General features: G+C 36.8%; 2 protein-coding genes and 1 long non-coding RNA gene across 9 annotated transcripts; 1 reads left to right on the forward strand and 2 right to left on the reverse strand.

Annotated features, from left to right (window-relative positions):
- Positions 1-17,267: 17,267 nt before the first annotated feature.
- LOC113324055 lies at positions 17,268-24,926 on the forward strand. 5 transcript variants are annotated; one of them, XR_003347914.1, is made up of 8 exons: positions 17,268-17,370; positions 17,538-17,629; positions 17,811-17,961; positions 18,057-18,155; positions 18,318-18,485; positions 18,585-18,788; positions 18,878-18,931; positions 24,123-24,926. It is a non-coding gene; the product is annotated as an uncharacterized LOC113324055 (long non-coding RNA). The 5 variants fall into 5 exon arrangements; XR_003347911.1 differs by lacking the exon at positions 24,123-24,926 and adding an exon at positions 19,041-19,355; XR_003347912.1 differs by lacking the exon at positions 24,123-24,926 and having other exon boundaries at positions 18,270-18,485; positions 18,878-19,033.
- Positions 19,644-21,859, reverse strand: LOC113324053 (zinc finger BED domain-containing protein DAYSLEEPER-like). 3 transcript variants are annotated; one of them, XM_026572393.1, is made up of 4 exons: positions 21,779-21,859; positions 21,091-21,676; positions 20,514-20,823; positions 19,644-20,431 (listed from the first exon to the last, which is right to left on the reverse strand). In XM_026572393.1, the coding sequence occupies exons 2-4, from the start codon at positions 21,397-21,399 to the stop codon at positions 20,307-20,309; spliced, it is 744 nt and encodes a 247-aa protein (XP_026428178.1). In that variant the 5' UTR covers positions 21,400-21,676; positions 21,779-21,859; the 3' UTR covers positions 19,644-20,306. The 3 variants fall into 3 exon arrangements, with proteins under 3 accessions (XP_026428178.1, XP_026428179.1, XP_026428177.1); XM_026572394.1 differs by having other exon boundaries at positions 19,644-20,206; positions 20,331-20,431; positions 21,091-21,841; XM_026572392.1 differs by having other exon boundaries at positions 21,091-21,841.
- On the reverse strand, positions 21,877-22,918 carry LOC113324054 (zinc finger BED domain-containing protein DAYSLEEPER-like). Its single transcript, XM_026572395.1, has 3 exons — positions 22,474-22,918; positions 22,225-22,365; positions 21,877-22,143 (listed from the first exon to the last, which is right to left on the reverse strand). Exons 1-3 carry the CDS (start codon positions 22,781-22,783, stop codon positions 21,950-21,952), a joined length of 645 nt encoding a protein of 214 aa, XP_026428180.1. The 5' UTR covers positions 22,784-22,918; the 3' UTR covers positions 21,877-21,949.
- Positions 24,927-25,890: the final 964 nt, after the last annotated feature.

Here is a 25,890-nt window from a genome sequence, read left to right on the forward strand (position 1 = left end):
GTTTCTCCGAATCAAGCACTAAAACATTCATTACTGAGATGATGTCCAAACATGGCAAAGAACACTTTGGGCGTTTCTCCTGCAAGTCTGTGTGTTCCACAAAATCAGAAAGCTCTGATGTCTGCACAAGTGTCGAATCCCACCACCGCAATGAAAGTTATGCTAAATCAACAGAAGATACTCCAGGGCAGAGATGATCAAACCCCTAAGACATTCGATACTTAAGGAATGTACGCTTCAACGCTCAAGCATCTAAGAAGCCTTCAAATTGTACTCCCAATCAAATAGTACACCTTCGGTAATGGAGCATCTGGCTTCAGCACAAATATCTCGACGATGACACACTGATTCAACACCAGCGAAATCAAAGTGTAACTAAATTACAATCGTTAATTCTTCATTATCCCATGATAAAACTTCTGAACCAGATGCAACATCATTCATCCATGGATGGCACAAACTCCTTCAACATACACTGGGGACTTGATCTTTTTGGAATTTGCAATCTGATGTGATTCCATGAAACTTTATCAATGGAACCTCTCTACATTACAAGCCTTGCACGACCAAGGAACTTTTTCTCCTCACATCTAGAATGGAGACTGCTGATGTTATCTGCCACAACAACATCGATTCCCTGACGAGGCCACTTCACAGTAAAGTCATATTCAGGATAATTTGGGATGAAATCCTAGAACATCTTCATCTTATGACTGCTCAACTCACCAACTAGTTCGTGAATGTAAAAGGCTCACTGGATGAATGAGCAAAGGCTATATCGATAATCATGGTTCTATCCTTTTTCGGTCTCTGGTGCAACTCCAACCATAGTATCAGCATCAACAAGGATATGTGGAGGAACTCCGTTCATGGTCTCAGCATCGACAAGAATTTCTGGAGAAATTTCAATCGTGATCTAGCATCAACAAGGGTCTCAAGAGCAACATCCTCATGACAGGGCTTCATCAATTAACCATTCTATGAAGTATTGCTCGACGAAGCGGACTTCTCCAAGCACTAATGATTCATATCAAGATGTGTAGACCTGATAACATTCTCACATGAAAGTTTTCCCAAAGCTTGCACAACTGGTTGGCACAATCGAAAGTCTTCTACAAGATGTTCTCATCACCTCTACAAATGAGATACAACACACTTCTGACCATATGTTTACAAAAACGTACTAATAGGTGAGGAATGGGACAATGGTTCCTCAACGAAAGATGTTCTTCTATGTCTCTTCTATAACATATCAAAAGGGCACCTCAATCGCACATACAAGCTGAAAGATATGGCCTTTACCGTCAGGTCTACGAAATCTGAAAAATTTATACGGGATTACAAATTACAAATGTGCACGCTTCGTTGGCTGACCTCTACAACTCCAAATTGAGTGATTCTTGTCTCATGAGATAACTCAGTCTCTTAGCTTCAAAATTTAGGGTCAAGCATCAAATTCCGACGTTGTATGAGGTTCATGCAGCTTCCAGAGCATCCAATATGCAAGCAGAAATTCTTAGAGGAGATTCATAACTTCCACTGTCGATCGATGTCCACCAGGTTTTTCCACTAAGTCCTTCATCAAGGTACCTTCAACTTAGACCACCTAGGTCTTTACATCAATTTTTCTACCTAGGTCCCCTATCCAAGTCTTTCCAGAAGAAGAGAAAACGAAAAGGAGAGATTTAACAAAATACTGGGGACTGACAGTCTACTGATCATGATGATCAGTTTCACAGTCCGAGACCCGTGACACTAGACTCTCATGTGTTAATCATTCATCATAAAAGGAATGGTACCACCAAGAATGCAACCATGGTCATTACAAAACCCCCATCTTGAGAGCAACCTCAGTTATGGTCCCATGACCAGGGTTTCAGAAGTGAGGTTTCTACGACTGACAGAAACAAGATGGCACTGCAAGCACCATGCTCATGTATCAATCAAGGGGTCCTGATCTCAAATGAATAAATGATATTAAAATCCTTCACCAACCGTTCCAGACACAAGCGAATGGTCTAAAGACACAACATGAGTGTTTTACAACAATCTCGCATGAGATGATTTTACACTGTCACACACAAAGAAGCGAGCTGGGAGAAATTGGTGAAGAATCTATGTATGGGTCATATATAATTCTCTTAGTATGGATGTCCTCTACAACATATCCAAAATTCATAGCAATTGGAGAAACGAGCCAAAAGATGTGGCCAAAATATTGGACTACATACCAGCTGAAAAAATTTTGGAAGTCTCCTGGAAGTTTACTGATTCGTCAATTTCAGCCCTTAAACGTGTTCAAAAGCCGAAAATATTCTTTGGTAAAGCTTGGAAATTTTCTGAGGATGAAGAAACATGGGTAGATCACGAAAATCCGACATCGGACGAAGATTCTACAACATTTTCAATGAAGACCTGACTTCTGAATTATCTGATGACGAATTATGACGAAATTCATCATTCATCTACATCTGAATCAGAAGTTGCGCCTTCCGCGCGAGATCAGACTTCATCTTCAGCCGCTAGTCTCATTTTCTGAAACCGGCGGCGTTTTGCTGATAAGCTGCAAGCCTTTCATCTTCAGCTTTCCTTTTCAGTAATAACTCATCTCGTCCCTGCTTCTCTTCTGCATCCGCTAAGACTAAGAAAGCGTTGATTCCATCACGGAAGACTCCCAGATGATCGAGAGACATATAATGCATCAGCTTTCCAGCGTCTCTGAAAGTTTGATTCACCTCGGCATGAACATCTACAGAAGTCTTCATCTTTGACTTGATATTTCTGGAGCGTTCCCCGGAAGGGCCAGAAGAGTGGTTGTAACCAGAAGTCACCACTATCTAAGGCGAAAGACATGGATTCATGGATATACCAATAACAAACGCGTAACAAAATGGTAACAATCCAACTCTTACCTATTTAAAATTTCACTAGATGTAGTGATTATAACATTAGAATTTCGAAAACTTGCTCGTTCCCTCAAACCTGCAAAGACGAGCAAAATTCATTATTCAAAATCATGACTTGATTTTCATAAAACCGTGAACAACCCACGTGAATTTTAACATTCACTGGTTTTTCAAAAACTAGACAGATGTCCATTCTACAATTGTGAAAACTCACAGACATTATTTCACCATGTATAATGGTCTACTTTCAACAGTTGTTCAAAATCAAAACATCGGTTTTACAAAAATATATATATTTAACGTGAAACTCACGTAAGTTTGAAAAATAACATATATATATGTTTTTGCTCCCTCGCGCGAGCATCTGTCTTTGAAGCGAGAGTATATTTTCAAAGATTTCTGAAAGCTCGAAGATAAAAAAATTTCATGAAAGCTCATAAACAAAATTTTATTACTAACAGACGCACGTCTGTTCAAAAAAACATTCTCTCGTATGAGCATCCACCTTTGAAACGAGAGTTTATTCCACTTTGTGAAATCTCACGTATTTAAAAAATAAAATTTTGTTTTTCGTGAAAGCTCATAGACAAAAATTTTATCATTAGACTCAGGTCTATTTTGTTTTTTTCTTAAACTAACGAACGAACGAACGTCCGCACTAAAATGGATTCCTTTCTTGGGCCGGATCCATGAATCCTAAACCGACAAAGGTTCCATCACCAAATCACCGGTGCTACACCACTTTACGCTCGTTAGACAATGCTCTATCATGCCACTGAGATCTTCGTTCAAACCACGGTTCGCTCGTACAATCGAAAATCCGATAACATCTTATCTTACGACTAAGTTCAATTACTTATTTTGTTTATGACTAGAAAATGACCGTCCAGTGCTGACTGAGGAACATGACTGTCCCTCACTAAGCAGGGGACTTAATGTAGATGGTGGATTTTCGACAAAGGCTAAAATCATAAAACCACAGTTGTACATACTCCTGATCCAGCAAACAGATGAGTATTGAGGCTCATGTCTCTCATTAAAGCATGAAATTTCATGATGCAAGAACCTCTGACTGAGAATACTGTCTCTCAGAGCATATGCAGATGTGCGGTATCTCAACTAAGACAACGGCATATCTCATGAATACTGAGCAATTTCAGTAATCACTTTTATATAGAATCGAATGATTGGACGGCTCCTAGACAGCTTTCCTGCTAGTATAGAGTGATAACGTCTTCAGGATGTAACAATGTTTTCCCTGACTATGTAAGAGACATGTATATACAATCATTATGATTGGATGGCTCTAGACAGCTTGCGTGCTAGTATAGAGCGATAACGTCTTCAGGAGGCAACAACGTGTTTTCCTTGACTATACTATACATAGTAAATATGACGCTTCAACAAGCTCATATCGCTCAATCTTGAATAATTAATGCTCCTAGACAGCATGCCTGCTAGTATAGAGCCTTCAATTAATTATCTCTAATTGTTAACTGAATCTTCAGCAATATTCTACGATTTTTCGTAACATTTCGTCACTTCAATTCGTGGTTCTTCCCAGCATAATTCCACGGGTTAGTGATAAATGTTCAACATACGGGCATATGAGCCGCTATCGAGTAAGCCCCGACCAAAATGGTGCAAGTAATGCACAAACGAGCATTCCAAAACACGAAGGAACGATAAACCTATGCAAAATAGAAATAAAATAATAAATAATAAAATATTAATTGAGGCGCCAGGGGACTGGGCCCACCGGCCGGAAAGTCGTGTCATGGCCAGTCCCACACCCAATTTTATATTTTATCATATTTTTATTATTTTCCTTGATCTCATCAAAATCTCTTCATTTGAGCAAATATCCTTCGTTTCATGAAAACTCCTTAAATTCATGAAATTTCCTTCAAGTTATGAAAAATAATATAAAATTAGGGAAACTCGTGGGACCGGGCCCTAGCCGTCCGGTCATGCCCTAGCCGATCCCACATGCCCCTTATTTTATTATTATTATTTTTTATGTTTCCCACATCTTATGGAAACTCCTTGATTTCAACAAACTCCTTGGTTTTATGATATTTCCCTAAACTCATGAAAATTATGTAAAATTAGGGAGAAAACGCACGGGACCGGGCTCATTGGCCGACTGGCCATGCCCTAGCCGTGGCCGGTCCCATACCCCCTTGTCTAATTATTTTAATATTATTTGTTTCCCTCATCTCATGAAAACTCCTTCACTTCAAGGAAACTCCTTGATTTCATGATATTTCCCTAAAATCATGAAAATAATATAAAATTAGGGAAAGTGACATGGGACCGTGCCCATCGGCCGGCCGGCCATTCCTTGGCCATAGCCGGTCCCACACTTCATGACTCCCTATTTTATTATTATTATTATTTCCATAATCTCATGGAAGTTCTTTGTCTCATGAAATTCCTCAGTTTCATGGTATTTTCCTCACATCAGGGAAAATACATAAAATTGGGAAAGGTGTTGCGGGACCGAGATTGCTAGCTGGCCGGCCATGACCTAGTTGTGTCTGGTCCCACACCTTACAGTCCCCAATTTTATTAATTATTTTCATCATCTCATGAAAATTCCCCAGTTTCAGCAAAACCCTGGATAATTCATACTTTCTCAAAATGTTGCTCAAACGCGCATCAGAAAATATCGAAACTCCCAGGACTGAGACATGGACATTATGGTGACACGGGCATATCTCCTTGACCGACCAAGGATGGTCCTGAGGCTTGCAAAGAGCCGCTCCCACGTGTTTTAACAGTTTTGACCTAATTTGCTCAATTGCTGGTCCAAACTCTTCCCAAACAACTTGGAGTTTGCTCAAACGACCATCAGCTGGTCCAATGATCACCAAGGGCCGGTCTCATGCCCCCTTGGTCGGTCCCTCATCTCTCCATAATCAGGTTTTACTACCTGACGCTCACACGAGCACTATTTTAATAAATGATTAAATCAACATTTAATCATCTTTTCACCAACTAGTCTTCAGGAGACTTTGGTATTTTTCTCACTTGAGCATCTGGGAGCTACACGGTCGATTCATCATCCCATGTAGCCGGTCCCTCTTTCTTAGGTTTTCAATAAATCATCAATTAATCATCAATTCAGCAATTGATCAAAATTAGGGTTTCGAATCCAGAGCTCTACAAAAAACATAATTCTGAGCAGATTCAAACATTAACAATTTTACGTTGATCCCGTGGTCAACATTTTAATAATTATGCTTGGCTCAGATGCCAGCATCTTAAATCAACATTTGCTCAGACGAGCAACATTTGTTCAAATGAGCAACATCTGCTCACATCAAAGAATATTGGTTCAATTATTAATATTCAACAATTCATCAAATGAGCAACATTCGCTCAAATATACAATATTTGTTCACGCTGAAGAATGTTGGTTCAACTATCAATATTCAATAATTCATCAGATGAGCAACATTTGCTCAGATGAACAATATTTTCTCAAACTAAGGAATATTTTTCAACTATCAATATTCAACGATTCAGCAGCACAGGTTTCTCAGGTTATCAACATTTATTCGACAATGATATTTTCTGCCTCAGCAGACATGTTCGATTCATGATTCTCAGAACATTTGCAAATTATGTTCAACTCAGCAATACAATGACTCATAGTCCCATAAAGTCAGCAACTGACTAACTAAATACACGTCTGTCTTGCACACTCCACATTCATGAGATATCAATCGTGTCACATGGGGGGATATTAACTAGGTTTTCGGTATGGCGGTCTATGACACGTGTGTTCATACACACAATGATAATGTGAGCAAGTCGTGCAATCAGTTGGAGGAGTTAGCAAAGTAATGGGTGGAAAGTTAACCAAGTCTCCGCACGATGAGCAACTGGTTTCAACACGATTTTTCGCTTCCCCACTCTTTGACTCCAGCAACTGTCACACTTCATGAGATCATGGTGTTTTTAATTTAGCGATATAAAAGGCCTCTGAATCATGATTGAAACAGACAAGAATTTCTCGACAAGTTCATACAGACAATCTTTCGTCTACACGAACTCATCGTCTGAGCAATCACTCTTAACCGAGTAAAATTCAATCATTAAGAACTTTCTTACGCAGAATACACAACACACCTACAATCTCGATCACCATTGATCTCACACATTTCTCAGCTTCCCTACTATAGATCAGCCCATCCTCTCTTGTGACCGAATTGACTCTGGAATGGCCATTGTCTTGGTTTAGGCCGGAGACCTACAGATTGATCTCTCGAACTTAAAGCACTCCCTTCTTGCAGTGCATCTGTGTGAGGTTGAGAATTTGCTCGGTTCAAGAAGTCTCTGCATGGTCATCTCCTCAATTCCGTAAAAAATAGCAAATCGTTTTTCCCCATCTACAACTGTAAGAAGAGTATGAACATGAGGAGCCCAGCGGCAAAAGAGTTGTGTTGTGTCGCGCTTACATCTCTTAACTTCCCGTTTGAGAGATGAATTTATAGCTTCGTCAATACCTGCTCTACGGAGGGTGGATGCGTGACCAGGATTGGAACGTATATAGGATGCCCAGTACGGCCATATCAGATGGGTTTTTGACTTTGAGCGAATATCAATGATGGGAAGATCGTAATCACCATGATGAATAGCCATCCACGTTAAAACGCGAAAGCATCCACAGTCTCCGACTCGGGTTGCATAAGCCACCCGGGGGCAGAAGGATAAGGTAATACAAGAGGGTTTAGAAGGCAAGCGACCAAGATATTATCTAGAAAAAAACGCGCTTACCTCCGCGGAGATCCCTCAGCCTTAGCGCGCGTTTCAGATTGGGTCCGCTAGTAAACTCCACGATCATATATGACCTGCCATCCGCTGGAGGAGGTAGGAGAATTTCATCTTGCTCCGAGTACTCGGTCTCCTCAGAACATCTGCTCATGGCTCCTTCAGACTCATCAGATTCTTCAGACGAACTACTGGTAGAACTACTAGACATGGCGAGTATATGTGTATGTTTAAGAGGAAGGAAGAAGAAGAAGATAAGGGAAAAAAAACAAACCAACAGGTTTATATATAGAGAGCCTCAAGGCTTGAACGTGGCTGTTATACAGAGGGAGTGGTAACCGGCAGAAACTGAAAAGAAGAGGGAAAGTTTGAATGATGAAAGAACGTCAAACGTCACCCATGATCATGTAGTTAATAAAGAGGAAGGGGATCCTCACCCCGACTTCCTACAAAAAAAGGAGGGCGTTCGAAAAATTATATTACGACTGGGTCATTTAACAATTGACCCAATAGTCAGGGGACTAATATTGACATGAAAAATAATACCCCTTTATGGTATAAGGGTGCTCTTAAGAGGATATGTAAGCCTAGTATGAGATATAGGAACTTGGGGACTAAGCCCAAGTTCAATAAGAAAAGACCCATGAGGAAAGGAGGACAAGGAAGGGATTAATGAATAGGGAGGAGGTTATCCTAAGAAATGGCATTAGAGGTAATTAAGGAGGTTTAGGACATGTGTCATGATAACATAAATTGAGGGACTTTTAGGAAAGTCTATATAAGAAAGTACAAGGTACAATGGAAAAGCAACTCTCTCTCTTACCATTCCTGGTAAAGTGAGATCACTTAGTGAGACTAGGACGGGTAGAACCAAAACTAAATTCACCCCTCAACACTGATGATACTGATGACGAGGATATGCCACAATGCTTTAAATGTAAAGGTTTTGGTCATTTTGCAAATGAGTGTCCAAACCGTAGAAAATACACTGGGAACAAAGGTCTTGCTGCAACTCTTGATGAAATGTTTGATCACTATGATTCGAATGAAGACGAAAAATAAATTGTTGCGCTTCTTTGTGAAGATATTGATTTTGATAATTGTAGAAATACATACTTCAATCTTGATATTCTTTCAGAAGGAAACACAAGCAATCTAGAAGAGAAAATTGACCTTTCTATTGGAAACTCTCTGTCTGATTTTTCAGGTTCCACTATGTGTCTAGCAGCTTGCACATATCGGGCATCTGAATCATCTTATCCATTGACATGCTTTTATTGTTCACTCAAAGGTCATGAACTCTCAAAGTGTTTCAAGTACAAACACAAGATGAGATATGTTAATAAACTTCAACGAAGAGAAAATCGGCTAGAAAACAAGCTCAAACTTGTACAAAAAACAGTTGAGGTATGTAAGATTTTATCCTCTTTAAAGAAGTTAGTTTCCAAAGAGAAAACAAGACCACTAGAAAATAGAGTATGGTCTAAACATTTTGATAGACATGGTTCTATGAATTCCTTTCAAAAAGGTTGTGGTGGACAAATTGTTGTTCACCAGCACAACTTAATTGTGTTGTTTTGGTGCATCTTGTCTCATGTGCCTGATTAAAAGAGACAAGATTCTGCACACCTCATGCTTTAAGGAAAAAAAATGTTTTTGTTTTCTTAGATTTTCCGTGTGTTTTGTGAAATTGGAATTCTTTCATATTGGAAGGGACTTACCTATTTAATCAATAAAAGAGGGTTATTCTCGACAATTTTATTCTCTTTAGGGTTGTGAATGTGCGTGCGTGAACCTGTGTGGTTAAAGGTTCTGTAACCCTACATTCCTTTTCCTTCTCTGAAACTCTTTTCATCTTAAGACTGCCTGTTGAGTTTAAACTGTGATTTCCTCTCACAAACCCGTACTCGTATGGATACTCCAAGCATCATGTGTTCTGATGGAAAACATGTTAATATGATTGTTAATCCATCAATCATGAAGGAAAAATAGAAATCTCCGTTACCTCTAACTTTGAAAAGAAAAATAAGGAATGTGAGAAAGGCAAGAGTTGTTCCTTCAAATTCTTAGAAGTTTTCTGGTGTTGTTGAAGAGTTGAAGGAAACAAGGAAGGAGATTCATCAAATAAAGTCTTTTTTATGAGAACTCTTGAAATTCAGAAGGCCCTGGTTCGATATCATCAGCCTAGAAGGTTTGTTGGAATTGACTCCTTTCTTCACGAACCTTATGTACCTATGGCTATTAACGACAAGGAGTTCGGGGACGATAAAGAATTCTTCAGAGGCCTCAATGTCTAGTAACTTCTTATGAGAATTTATTTCTTGTGTTTTTAGAAGAATAACTAGGGTTTGGAATAGCCATTATTGTGAGTACAAATAGCTATGTCCAACATTTTCATCTTCGTGTTTTTAGATTTATTTATTTAAATTCTAAGTTCTTTGGAAGATGATGTTTGCAATTTTAATCTTTATGATTTTATATTGCAAATTGTTATGGGATATGTTGTTTATGTCCGTGAACCTGTGACTGTCCCATACTTGTTCAAAAGTTATCTCTATTATGTCGGTATGAAAGTATTGATAAGATAGAATGAACTTTTGACAAACAAAAGTTAAAACCTTTTATGTCATTATGGAAATTTTGATATAATAAAGGATGAACTTTTGTTTATAATGATTAAGTTTATTATATTTCATTGTGCAAATAGTGATGAAAAATAGAATGAATCATTGTGTATTCCACAGTATTGATCGATCTCCGATCCACATTTTTATGCACATACTGTGTTGCTCCGTAAGTTCTCTTATGTCGAGCATGACCAATTGAATTGATCATTTTTATGGTTGATTCAATTGAGATTTTTGGATTCAGATTCATGTGATTTGGTTATATCCAAAGAAATCCTTCTTTTCTTGTAAAAGAAAGGTCATCTTTGTTGTTCTTTCGGGAATGACATATTATGGAGAAGAGTTCTTAATTGAACTTGTGCTTAATTGCCAAATCCTTGTGGGGAGTGCGGATGTGGAATTTTAAAGGGTTATCTTGTATCTTTATAAACTCATTGATGAATGCATTTAGTTTCGTCTTTATGATTGCATCTAAATAAGTTGGTATGTTATTCTCTTTTGGTCATGAAGTATCTCTATGAAAATTTCATGAGGATCCCACTGGTTTTCGTACCTTTGCCTATTTATAATGACAAAAAGGGGGAGAATTAATATGTAGTTTCATACTACAAATACATATGGTTTACGGATCATTATATAAGGGGGAGTGGTTTTCATTTTGAGATGAAGTATTGACTAAGGAGGAGTGATACATATCACCATAGTATTGTTGTCAAAGTTGTGATACAATTGAACTTTGATGTTGTATAATAATACTATGACACTGTATAACAATGATTGAGAGCATTTGTTTTCTCATTATTATCGCTATGGATCTTCAACAACTATGATGCTGAGTTGAACACGTTTAGAATCATGGAGTACTTGGAAGTGACGAAGATTTCGAGTCGTATTGAAGATGCCAAGGAGATCAAGCATTTGGATGAGAAGCTACAAAGTTTTATTTATTTTGTAATCCATATGTATTGATAATTTTGTCACTAAAATTGAAAAAGGGGGAGATTGTTAGAGCACTGCTCGGTCGAACTCGCATGCATTGTTATATCAAGCATGTTTGTCAATGTTAATGATCAAAACTATAAGTCTTGATTTCTAGCCTATTTATAGATGTCTCGGACTAGGACATAGATTGTGTAGTTGAGCTTAGTTTTCACGGCGTTCATCATTTGAATACGAAGAACTAATAAGGGGAACTTATTTGGATACTGAAACTCATCTATCACTTGGAAAAGTGTAATTCTACTGTATCTTCTATATTGAGACATAAGTCGTATTATGATATAGTTTTCTATATAGACATTTAAAATTCCGATCTGAGTTTATCTTGCTAACATATTTGTCGAAATATGTGTTGGCAAGCTTTCGCTTCGACCAAGTTCATCTTATATCATGTGAAAATTTCCGAGTAACATCTTACATGGTTTGTGTGATATAATCATTTGGTGTTGTCTTGGAATGTTTCGTTATGATTATTTCAATAACTAGAAAATTGCTTTGATGCTAATAGTATGTGAAAAACAACTATTGTCATCCTCTAAGAAACTTTCAATGACTGAAATAAGAGTTTAGAACACTTAACAATTATTGGATATGTCATGTTATGCACTCTTGCACATATGTAATCCATGTCCGAGAGCCATAGTATGCGCACTCATTTGCGTACCCGTTGGTTTGATAAATTCGGGAACCTAAGTATGCGTTCCCGTTTTCGTACTGGCGTACAGGTTCATGTCCGAGAATTTATGCTGGGATTGAAAGTTCGCGTACCTGTTTGTGTACTGGCGAAACCCAATCTTAGTCCGGGTATTTCAAGTATGCGTACCCGTTTGCATATTTGAAGGTTAAAGTTCTAAAATCGGTTATGAACGCGAACATAAACATTTGTATAATAAGGAATGCAATCTTTGCAAACCGTGGCTATAATGTTCATGATTGATTCGAGCGAATCAAGCTGATTTTGCTTCAATTGTGTTATTGTATAATACTATGAGAATATAGCAGTTGAACAACTCTTTAACTAGTTTCATTTGAGTCATTTGAACTAGTTATAGTTAAGATGAATAAGGTCGATATGAGAGTAATCATGTGGCTAACCTCGGCAACTATCTGTGAACCAACATGGTGTACACGTTTGGGTACGGTTACATAAACCTAAATAAGGGTACATTTCATTTTTGTGTAACAAGCTAAGTTCGATCTAACGATTGAATGATATTAGCTTGGTTGGATCAGGTTTTTCATCTAACGGTGAATATTGAATGCTTTGTTACCAAGGTAACTTGGATTGCAAATCCTGATTTGAAAACTATATAAAGGAGAACTCTAACAACTGGGAAAACTAATCCCCACACCTCCTGTGTTACTAGTTGCATAAACGAGAGTCAATTCTCCTTTAACCTTAGGTTTCCATCGATACCCTGTAGGTTAATGACTTCAAAGACTTCATTGGGATTGTGAAGCCAGACCCAACTATTTTCTTTGTAGTTGCGTGTTCTAATCTTGCCCGATTCTATCGTATTGAGTACAATTGAAATAATTGACTCGAGATTAATTTACCCGATAGGCAAGATAAAAATATTCACAAACATCTTCTTCTCATCGTTTGTGATTCCACAATATCTTGTTTCGCTAGTCGATTAAGATTATTGTGAGGTGATTGATAATACTAGGCTTTTCTTCGGGAATATAAGTCTAGTTTATCAATTGGTGCCTGTTCACCTTGATTTATCAAAAGACGAAACAAAAACTCTTGGGTATTTTTATGGGATACGGATTTATTCAATATATAGATTTTGTGTGAGACAATTTTTTTTATCAAGTCTTCGACTTTGGGTCATCGTAACTTTTGGTTGTGGGTGAGATCAACTAAGGGAATCAAGTGCATAGTATCCTGCTAGGATCAGAGACGTAAGGAACACAACTGTACCTTGAATCAGTGTGATATTGATTAGGGTTCACCTACAGTCCAGTCGAAGTTAATTGGTAGTAGGCTAGAGTCTGTAGCGGCTTAATACAGTGTGTTCAATCTGGACTAGGTCCGGGGTTTTTATGCATTTGCGGTTTTCCTCGTTAACAAAATTCTGGTGTCTGTGTTATTTCTTTTCCGCATTATATTTTGTTATATAATTGAAATATCACAGGTTGTGTGTTAAGATCAATCAATTAGAATATCCAACCTTTGGTTGTTGATTTACATTGATTGGCACTTGAACATTGGTCTTTGGTACCGTTCAAGCTACTCCTCTTATATTGAATCGGGCTCGCATGTTTCTATTTGTTGATTGCGGATTGAATTAAGAGTTTGAGATATTAAACTCTTACATATACTTTTGTCTAGATTGAGTCGGACTGTCTAGTTGATTCTCTAGAAAGTATATTAGAGTAAGTCCTCTCAGATTGTCAAACGAATTGTTGGGTGTGGTTGTTATACCCACACATTTTCAATACCGTTGATCATAATGAAGATGAATGCCTCAATACAACAGATGATTTGATAATTTGAAGGTTCACTAATGAGAAGTATATTAATTATGTACATGAACTTGTTGCTGTATACGGGGTAGAGATTTGCAAAGATATTGACATCATGCCAGAGAAAATTTGTGAAGCTAGTCGGAAAAAAATCGCAGAAGAAGCTCAGCTTGAAGAACAACAAGAGGGGAATACAACAAGGAATAATAAAAGAACTAGAAGATACCAGAATGATGATGACAGTCATGGTGAGATCATGGAAAGTAATACTGGAACTCTGCCTTCCACCAATTGAAACGACGACATGGAACATGATCTGATTGAGGAAGTAAGTGAAAGAGCATGAGAGAATTCCCATGAGATGAATGAGGCCCCTAATAATCTGGTAATACCCTTTTACTTAAAAACTCTTTTATTTTCATTAAGTTTAAGTTTCGACTCAGCATTTATAGTAGTGTTTTATGTATTGCATTGTTTTATTCCGTTCACCATTCTAGTAGTAACTTGATACTTGTTTTATTCTGTTAACCATTCTAACAGTAATTTTTGTATCAAGTTAGGTCTGTTTAGTTTAGGCACAAATATGAAAATTCTAAGTTGGAATTGCTATGGTATCTTAGGCAAATACACTAAATATCATTTATTACACATAAATAAAACTCACTCCCCTGACATTATTTTTTTGTCTGAGACAAAAATTAATGATGATAGAATCATAAACATTACTAGCTTTCTCCAGATGCCAAACATATGTTATGTCCTATATCTGGGTCAAGATGGTGGTATTATCTTGCTATGGAAAAATGGTTTTTCTCTAAATTTTTTGAATTCCTCTGTCAATATGTTTCATGCTCTAGTTAAAAATGATCCTAATAAAGGGAAATGGTTCCTTTCCCGTGTCTATGGAACATCTTATAAAAATGACCAACCTAGTCAGTGGAAATATATTCAGGACTTAAGCTCATCTGTTAATATTCCTTGGGTTCTTTTAGGTGACCGAATATTACTATGAGTACAATGAAAGAAATACAAATTCAGAACCTATTTCTCCTGAAGTTCTAACGAGCATTAGAGACTCTAACTTGCATGATACGGTTATAGTGGAATCAGTTTACCTGGACCAGCAACAATCTTGGTACAGGTAAAATAAATCTAGACTTGACAGATTCCTAGTTAACAGTGAATGGATGCTTAACTATCCAGATGTTAAACTTTCTCATCTTCCCATAAAAGGGTCAGATCATGCCCCTATTATGTTATCCATGTATAACAAGTCTAGTAACTCAGGTAAATGTAGGAATTTTTGAGCACTGGTTGATAAATGTGCTTGTAAAAATGAAAACTTGTTTGCTTGGAAAACTAATCTTACAGGTTCTGCAGCCTATCTCTTAACTGATAAGCTTTTTAACACAATATATATTCTATCTAAGTTGAGCAAGGAAACATTTGGTCATATTCAAGAAAGAATCACTCATCTTCAAGAAGATCTAGTTCAACTTCAGGCTACTGACATTCAAGGTAGCAATACATAAGAAGTTAAGAAGCTTGAGATATAAATTGATAATCTTAATGAGATTCAAGCAAGTTATAATATGCAAAAATCCAGAGGTCATTTTATAATGATATTGACAGGAATTCAAAATATTTTCATACTAGAGTGAATCAAAGAAGAGCTAGGAAAAGAATTGATTCTTTACAGGCTCCTGATGTCTCTTGGTGTCATGATAGGAATTTTACGGAGAATGTCTTGATCACTCATTTCAAGAAGATCAGTTCTACTTCTCACCCAGTTGATTCCTTCCATTTTCTCCAACATATCCCATCTTGCATTACTGAGCAAGATAATGAGGCACTTATAAAAATTCCAGATGATACTGAAATATATGAAGCCTTCATGACAATGCAACCTTGGACCAGTCCAGGAACTGATGGTTTCGCACCATGATTTTATCAATATCAATGGTAGATAGTTAGTAAAGATGTGTGCAAAATGGTTAAGGCCTTCTTTAGTTTTGGATATTTTCTCAAGAAGATCAATAATCCTAGAATTTCTCTAATTCCTAAAGTCAATGGAGCTCATAAACCAAAAGATTTCAGGCCTATAGCTCTATGCAACACCATCTACAAGATTATCTCTAAAATTATTGTTTTTAGGCTCAAAAAACACATGGTTGATATGATATCTCCAATGCAATCATCATATGTTCCTGGCAGACTTATTTCAGAAAACATTTGTTTGGTTCAAGAACTTGTGAAAGCCATGAGGAAAAAAGGAGGTAGAACTGGCCATTTAGCTCTCAAAATGGACATATCCAAGACTTTTGATAGACTGGAGTGGGTTTTTTTGGATGAAGTTTTAAGACATTTTTTGGATGAGGCAACATTGCTTGTCTATGGGGCAACACTTCAAATCTTGAGAATATCACGAAAAATACCATGTTCCATAATTGAAAACTCTCTATAATCAAGCAGAGGGAACCTGTAAAGAAAATTAAGCTTCCACTAAAGAGAAAAACAAAGAGAAAAAGATAGAAATCTATAGAAGATAGGTAAAAACTCGATTAAAGTTTGATAAAACCAATTAAAGGAGATCGGATTTCCAAAAATTGAGAAGTTTCTAAAAGCAAAACCATAGAAGGATTAAACAAAACTTTCAGACAGTGGTGCTCTGAACTTTATAAAAGGAGACAAACAGTCAAAAAGGAAAAGATTAATTAAAAAAAGTAAAGGATTAATCATATCAGAATATGGAAGTGAAACAGAAGATTTTTGAAAAACAATTTTTATCTGAGTTGACTATATTCAGAGATAAATTCAAATTGATCCTAAATATTAGTTTTATTAAATATTATTTATTTCCGTTTATTTATTTTTGACTTATAATATTTTAAAATCAAATACAAAATTCATCTAAAGGATTTGCATCAGACAAGAAGCTTGTTGGGAGCCTAGCCGTAAACTGGGCTCCAACTTCTTTCTATACTACCACGCTTAACATATGGAAAACAAACTCTCTCATATGCACATTAGCATCATGACTAGCTACGTAGTTGCGAAAACGTTCCGTCGTGTCGACCCCAAGCTCACCAAAAGTAGTATAAGCCAAGGCTTCGAACCCGTGGTCTTGGGAGGTGCACTTTTCTAAATAGTTGGTGTTCTTACGAATAACAACATCCTTAATGGCGTGCCCCAAATCCAAATTGCGGCTATTACCTCCCGTAAAGGGCGAAACAATAGTCACATCCAAGCAAACATCACGAGCATTATTTTTTAAATCCGTAAATCCGGTTTTATCATTCGCTGGCTCATCTCATCGGTAATGGACTCGATGTGGATGACAATTTCAAACCACCATTTAGATGGACCCGATACTGGTGATAACAAATTCGTCCCCACTCCCCAGTATGGGCCGCAGAATATGGGGCCAAGACCTTATACCACCCATATGTATAAAGGAGCTATTCTGTCGTGCCTCTTCCTTCTGGTGAAACTCAGACGAAACGCGAGAGAAGAATAAGAATGATGATTGATTATTATTCAAAGTCAGAAGAGGAACTCAAGGCACAACAGGAATTCAAGGATTTTATGTAAGTTTATTGTTGTTCTTCAGAATTAGTCTTTTATCTTTTTATTATTCGATTGTTTATCATAAAAAATTGGGGTATTTGTAGGGTTTAATGTTATTATAGGGTTCTTGTTCATTAGTTGTTTGTTTATAATCAATTTGCTTCATGCTTCATATTTTTCCTTCCAGAAGAGCACAGATTAAAGAATTGAGGGATCGTGATCCTGCTGCAGCCGTGAAAAGAGATTAAAAGAGTCACGAGAGCAACTTGTAGATCTGAGGTAAATCTCTTGTTGTTCTTCAGAATTAGTTTTATCTTTTGTGACTAGGGTTTTTTCCTTGCTACAACCCTTGATTTTCCATTATTTATCATTAATTGTTGGGAGAATTTTCTGGGTTAAATGTTATTACATTAAATTTTCTTTGGTTATAATCAATTTGCTACATTCTTCATAATTTCAGGGATAAATTGACAAATCTTTTGAAGCAAGACTGGAAACAATTTAGAAATGTACACAAGGTTATTTCAGATTATGTGTTTCTTCTGAATAGCTATCCTTTCAAGCGTGATGAAATCTGGAGCGACGTATCTGTCGATTTGAACATACTAAAGGTACGTTGTTTTGTTTCCATTCTAGACACTAGTTTGATATGATAGTGAGGAGGTGTAAGTTTTGTTTACATGGTTTGTGTGCATCTTACTTTTAGGAACTGCTAGATAAATTGGAATACAAATCTGCTGAGGCCGAAAAAAACCACTACAAAGAGCAGTACACATTTCTCCGCTCTATCCAAAAAAGAGCTATGGTATATCTGTTGCTGTTATAATAAAAAGTTCCTTTTTTTGTTTTTGTTGATTTGCTTACTCTTCTTAATTTGGGCTTATAATAGATGCTTTGTAAGCTTGACCTTGCCTTACAGAATCGTCACAGTACCTTCACTCCAGATATGATTCGTTGTTTTCGGCAGATACTGGCGGGTGTGGATTTCAAATATATGTTGGAGTTCGCCGACCGTAAGTAAGAAGTATTGTCGACTGGACGAGCTAAAAAATATGGCAAAGAGGTTCATGTTTCGGAATTTAAAAGCGACGAAATAGAAGTTGACAACCCAAAGCTCGTTATAGATCAGTTCAAGGTATCCAACATATGTTTCCTATACATAATATAGAGTATATCTGATTCTCAATTTTTGGAGATGATCTCTAATCTTCCCAGACCTTTTTGGTCATCACAGGGTTATGAGGAAAAAGTAAATGAAGCCTCAAGTGAGATAAAGACTGGTGGCAATTTAAATGTTTACATTGACTCCCTGCCAGTATTGAAATCTGTTAAGCGCGTATTGTTACGACTGGAGCATATGTGTTTATTGAAACCTGATGATGACATCGAAGTAAATTCTAAGCGTATGTGTTTATGGAAACCTGATGATGACATCAAGGTAAATTTTCTTCTGGGCATGGTTATAGCGTATATGAACTTGAAATGGGAGCTTGTTGACTGAGTTATGTTTATGTCCACCATATGTAGTCGAGGAATGCCAAGAAATCCACCGCTCAATGCAACCAGACAGATAGCGCGAAGGTAAGTACTATTTCCCTGTTCTCGGCATGTTTATAACATTTATAACTCTAAACGGGACCTTCTTGACTGAATCTACGTGTGATCTGCTTTATGTTCTTTCCCATCACAGTTACTTTAAGAAAAGCCAAAATGTTGCTCAGAATGGCAAAACATCTAACAGATTTAAGGAGGTGCTGTCTTGTTTATGCTTTAATAGGCTTCGGCTATTGTTTGATAATAGTCTGGAACCTAGGATTGTTTCTGAAACCGTGGATTTTTAGACTCTTCTTGCTGTTCAGCATTGTTTATAGCATATATCAAGTTGGAACAGAAGCTAAATATATCGCTGCATCTGCAGCTACTTGACAAGCAGTTTGGGAGCGTCGTGTATTTACAGGCTTGCACCAAACTCAAGTTGTATGGTCAGAGATTTATTGTGACAACAAAGCTACAATTTTGATGGCGAAGATTCCATCATGTTTGTAGCATATATCAAGTTTAGTGCTGCTATAATTTGCCAGTCTTTAGTTATAGATTTAGACTAGAGCTGGCAAACGGGCGGGACGGGTCTGGCTTGTGACCAACCCGCGGGTTACGGGTTAATACAAGCCTGAGCTCGCGGGTTGAAATTCTTCACGGGTGGTCATTTATCTCACCCGTGCCCGTCCCGGGTAAAGCTCGCGGGTTCACGGGTGCTCACGGGTTACCTGGTTTTTGTTGAGTCAACTCGCCAGAAATCGATTTCTGGGCTATTTCCTTCCACATTCAGGGCATCTAAAGTTCCTTTCCTACAAGCTACAACCTAAGTATCTAACATTCATCCAATTCATTTGGTATATCAATTCAAAAACTCAAAATTGCAAAACTAAACAAATTAGTCTTCTTAAAGAAACACAGACACAGTCACACAGATACTATCATAGTATCATGCATTCATACTAGACTTACTTTACTAGTCATTAGTAGTTTACTTTAGTACTTAAGTACTTTAGTTACAGTTACGCAATACTTCATCAGTTCATGATGATAATTGATAAATAATGAAAATAAACTTCCGAGATCGAGACTGTAGATACCATTGTTTCTAATTTGTATCACCAAGTGCGACAATATCACAATATTAATAACCACTTCCTGCACAAAATATATATTGTGTGGTTAATCAAAATAAGTGTTAACTATCAAAAAAACATCTCCAATCTCTTTTCTATGCAATATTTGGAGATACTGGTAAGTGATAAAACATTCTCATATTCCATGTTTATCTTTGAGTTGCTCCAACTATTCAATATGAATCTGTAATTTCAAGAAAAAATAAACCAAACAAAAAAAAGATTCAAGTCAAAAACATGGAATTTGCATAATTACCCTGCTTTATATTGAAGAAGTACGCATACTAACTAGACGCATAAGAACTTACTTCCTCCACATCCTCCACTGCCCCATCCTCCACTGCGTCAGGTTCAAATCCTAATATATCTTCTTCAACGATCACATTGTCCTCATCCATATCTTCTTTTCCTATATGGATCATAATAAAACAATCAATGTTATAGATAAGATTTAGACACTCAACTAAATAAAATATTATTGATTTACTTACCAATTCCATATTCCCAATCACGAGTTGTTATTAACGCCTCAGCATTTTCAGGTAATAAGGAACTGCGAAATCGATCAATCACCCTTCCTCCAATGCTAAATGCAGATTCCGGTGCGACGGTTGAAATAGGAATTGACAAAATATCCCCTGTCATTCTTGAAAGTACTGGATATTGTTGTTCATGGTTCTTCCAATAGTTTAGGATGTCTAGTGAATTTAGACAACCTCTGTACGTCTCGCCAAGATATTCATCTAACTCTGACAAGTCAGTTAATACATTACCACCACGTTCCTGTGTTGCAACATATTCCTGTTGACAAGACACTAGATATCAAGACACAGAATGACAGAATCCAAAACAATCCAACAACCAATTCTTGGGTACATTCCTCATTCTATCATAAGTAATTACAATGACAAATAAACGATATATGGCATGCTCAGAGTTTACATTGACATATTAAATCTGGGTTCAAAGTTATCATCTTGTATTAAAAAAAAAAGAACATGTTTTGCAGACTTATACCAATCATGAAGAACTCAAATGAATCAAACTGAACATAAAAGTTGAAATTACCTGAAAAAAATCACTCCCTTCTTGGGCAGCAAAATTCCCACCATTTTGAACACTCAAATTCTGAGCAGCTGCACAACTGTTGGAAGCTCTTGAACTTGACAAGGTGTAATACTCATTAAAAAGTGCTTTTATATTACTATGCACTTTATTAACTTGACATTCTAATTCTCTCTCATCAGGATACAACTTGGAGTAAGTAAATTTCACAAAATTCATTTTCGATCTAGGATCTAACACAACTGCCATAGCTAATATAGGACTCAACTCCTTCCAGTAACTATCAAATTTTGCTTGCATCTCTTTTACCATGTTCCTAATGAATTCAATATTACTTCTGCTCTCTTTCTTTAGTAACACCTGAACTTGACAAATTCTTTCAAAATACAGATTGGAAGTAGGATACTTACTACCAGAAAAAACCTTTGTGAGTTCATGAAACACCTTGAGAAACTTTGTGACTACTTCAATTTGTTCTCATTCTTCATTAGTTGGACAGTCTTCATAGTCTGAATCCACCAACTTCAAATGAGAGAAAACTGGCTTATACAAGATACAACTGTCTAACATAAGATAAGTTGAATTCCACCTGCATAAAACAAACATTCAGTGAGTATCTAAAAAAACATTAATACAAATTATACAATTCTCCAACTTTGTAATTTATAACAGAATAGAAGTGGAATCCCACCTTGTCTTTACGTCTTGCCGAATACCCTTTTTCAGACCAGACATTCCTAAAGTTTCAACAATGTCCAAGAACTTTTGTTTTTTACTTGGGACTTTTTAAGGGACTTCACTGACGCTCGAATCTTAAGCACGGCTGGATCAATCTTCGTAAGTCCTTCTTTTACAATAAGAGCTAAGATATGAGCACAACAACGCACATGAAAGTTTTTCCATCGTTCAACAAGATCTTCTTTGCAACAAGTCTACTCTTCATAATTCCAGCACAAGCTCCGTTATTTGCAGCATTATCCAAGGTGATGTTGGATACCTTTTCTTCAATTCCCCAATCTTCTATCATTGCAAATAACTTAGAAGAAAGGTGTTCACCTGTTTGAGGTAGTAGAAAGGGGAATAAGTTAACATGAAATTATATTTAAGATAATAAAGAAATAAAATTAAGTGCTTTACCTGTATGAGGTGGTGGAAGGGGAGAGAAATTCAGAAGCTTCTTTTGCAATACCCAATCTTTATCAAGATAGTGCGCAGTTAAGCTTATATATCCAGTAGTTGTTACAGAAGTCCACATGTCTGATGTTAGACATATCCTACCTGTAAGGGTAAGTCATACACATTAGCACATCATATTAATCAATTACTCATACATAAAAGTATAAACAAATCATATGGGTCATTAGGATTTGAAATTTTGAATCATACCTGGAGCAAGTTTCAATCTGTTGCGAATAACTTCTTTTTGTGCTTTATGTTTCTTTACCACATCGGCTTTCCCAGTATTCCTTGATATTGGTTTAAAGTCATCATTTAAATAAGCACATATATCCCTAAACTCTTTCCACTCCACCAAAGCAAATGGAACATTTCTTGCAATGAGTAAAGCTGAGAACAAATCCCGTAATTTCATTTGATCAACCTTGCGTACACGGGTAGACAGCTGGCTATTTTGTGAAGCTAATATCATCTGCCCTACGTCCATAGACTGACGTTTAATGCACTTATGCCTTTTCATGGCTGAGGTTCCACCTCTTTGGCTTTCATATTTATATCCTACATTACAAGCCTTGCACACCCCCTTCGTTGTACCATCCTTATACTTAACGAGTTTAAAAAATTCCCAAACTTCGGATCTAAGTCTATTTTTCTTTCCACGTGCAACTTGTGCAGGTGCGGCAACATGGATCCTCATTCACAGAATCTAGCATCTCAACATCATCATCTTCATCATCAGCACTCATAACATCCTTGTAATGGTCTGGTTCTGGTAACTCTTGTTCTTGTACACTTGACATCCTGAAATGGATGGAGCGGCCACAAAGAACAAGTCAAAGAGTCATTCAGAAACATGAAAATTACATAAACAGAAATTGAAAAAATACATAGACAATGACATCCAACAAAACTATTATAGTACATGCATTTTCAAGTCACCCAAAACAATAGCATCTAACAAAACAAACAAATCAAACAAATCCCCTAAATCTCTGTAAAGAACATAAAAAATCTCAAGACCCACATGCCACAACAGTAAGAAATTTAATTCAGTTAAAACTGTCATTCCATGTTTCAACAAGAATTCATGTGATAAAAAAAAGATGGAGACACCAATAAGCAGTATTGCAGTAACATTGTAAGACTAAGAGTCTAAGACCCTGACTTAAATCAAGAATTGCATTATATGAAACAACATCTGGTCTGCAATTCCATTTCAACATCTGGTCTGCAATTCCAAATAACACTTTAGTTTTGATAATGATCCCAATTCCCAATACATGATTAAATGTAACATAAGATGGTAAAAATACTAAAAACTAATTGATCAACTAAAAACTTAACCAATAAACCAAAGTTACCAAACCACAAATTAGACGAAATTTGAGAATAATAAACCAAAACTAATTGATCCCAATTGTTAATATTCTTAAGGATTTCAACTAAAAACTTAACTATCCACAAATTAGACGAAATTGTGAATACCCATTGATTGGCTCACAGAAATCAAATCACCAAATCAACTAAAGCCTTTAAACCAAGCAAAACTAATGAGTAATAAAAAATTAAAGATAAGAAAAAACCCTTTTTTGTGGTAACTGGTAAGAACTGAAACATCATGAAATTAAGAAAATTAAAGATTACCTATCTTCACAGAATCACAATCACAAGTTCACAACACAACAATACTAAGAATATTAAAGATTTGTTGGGATTCCTATGTAAAACCCTAGATTCCTAGAAGAAGAAAATAAAGAAGAAAACAAAAATTAAAATCTGATTACCTGCTAGCCTTGAATCTTTAGATCAAATTAACTGCCTTTGATCTAGATCTAATAGTTCCTCAATTTGTTGTTCAGTTGTTCTGTGCGTCTGCGTCAGGAGACTGAAAGAATACTAAGAGTTATCAATTGGGTTATAAGCTGTCATACAAATACTAAGACTGAAAGAATAACGTAAAGATCTAAATTTTGTTATCAATCTATTGATACAAATCAATGATGACCGAGAATGCATAAGATTTGATGAAATAAGATAGCGAAGTTGGAACTTACTTTGAGATATTTGTCGATGATGGAAAGATATGAGAATGAGATGCAGCCTCAAGACTCAGGAGACTCTCTCTGAGTCAGGGAAGAAGAAAAAAAGAGGAAGAACCGAAGTCGAAGATAGGAAAGCTTAGGGTTTTCCCGTTTTATACGATGGAGATTTGGATGACACGTAACAAGCTACGTGTTTGAGTTTCAGCAGGGTATAAAACTACGGGTTACGGGCCAGACCGCGGGTTTCACGGTACGGGACGGGTTAACCCGTTTCTTCACAAGCCACTAATTATACAACCCGCGCCCGTCTTGTTTAGTTACCATCCGGAACGGATACGGGTTTTCACGGGACGGAACGGACCAACCCGCGGGTTTTGGCTCGGATTGCCAGCTCTAATTTAGACAGAGTATCCATCAGGGGTTATCTCTCTTTTTGCTTTGGAGCTTAATGCTTTTTGAAAATGTAATAGTTTGGCGGGTAGGCTTGCAAGTTTCTGCTTAGATACAGTCATATGACTTCTACTGAGAGGCATATTTGGTTTGCAAAAATATGTATTATTTTCAAAAACTTCATCATTGTTCAAAACACCCATTTTTATTTGAATAGAATGCATCAGTCTTCCCGCTTATTGAAATTGTCGATCAAATTTGAAATAAGATCTCGGGAAAAAGAATGACCATGGGTTAGTCGTTTTTGAATAACTTATCCAAAGAACTAATTGTTTTCATCAGGGAATGATCGTGAAATAATTTTTTAATCCATCACCCATCCCATGAAATTCAAAACCAATATCAAAACTTAAAATTCCCTCCACAAAACTTGAAAAGGCGGTAAATATTTCGCTCGATTTTTCGGGTTTGATTTCAATGAATATTTTATTTTAGAAACCAAATTGCAATTATATAATGAAATAATAACTCCAAAGGAGACGAATCTTCTAGTATGTTGTGCATTAAATCGCTAGTTGCCCGGTTTGAATCGTCTTGCTGTGTCAGCCCTAAGTTTAGTTACTTGACGACGTGAGAGTGCGGGAGAACTCACCACGTCGACGTCCGGAGCACACGTGCAACTTGCACAAGTTAGTGGTGACGTGATGACTCTTGTCCCTTAGTGAATTTGACTTGGCCCCATGGTTGAAAAACACCCACCTACTTGAAAGTTCGCCGTATTTACCAAAAAACCCATCTTATTACATTCAATTTACGTAAAGGTCTGTCACGTGTGAATGAGCCCGTGTTTATCTTTTTGTTTGATTTTCGTCACCCATGTGAAAGTGGGTGAGCCGCTGGATTTCGTCTTTGTTTTTATCATCGTCTCACTCTCTTGCGACACTAGCACCAGTGCAATCGCCATCAAGTGCGTCATAAATTTTAATAACGTGTGTCAGGAAGACCGACGTTCTAATTGGCTGTACTTGTAATCCTATAAATATAACATGTTCCATTTTCTGTAATCTAATGCGAACTGGACCTTTATTTACATGATGTATAAAGGGGTACCAATTGCTGATACTTTTTATATAGGACAAAAAATTCCACCGATTCTGACCATTTGATCGATGAAATGGTATCAACACTTAATAGG

This window comes from Papaver somniferum, chromosome 11 (assembly GCF_003573695.1).
Source record: "Papaver somniferum cultivar HN1 chromosome 11, ASM357369v1, whole genome shotgun sequence".
In the NCBI taxonomy this organism is placed as follows: domain Eukaryota; kingdom Viridiplantae; phylum Streptophyta; class Magnoliopsida; order Ranunculales; family Papaveraceae; genus Papaver; species Papaver somniferum.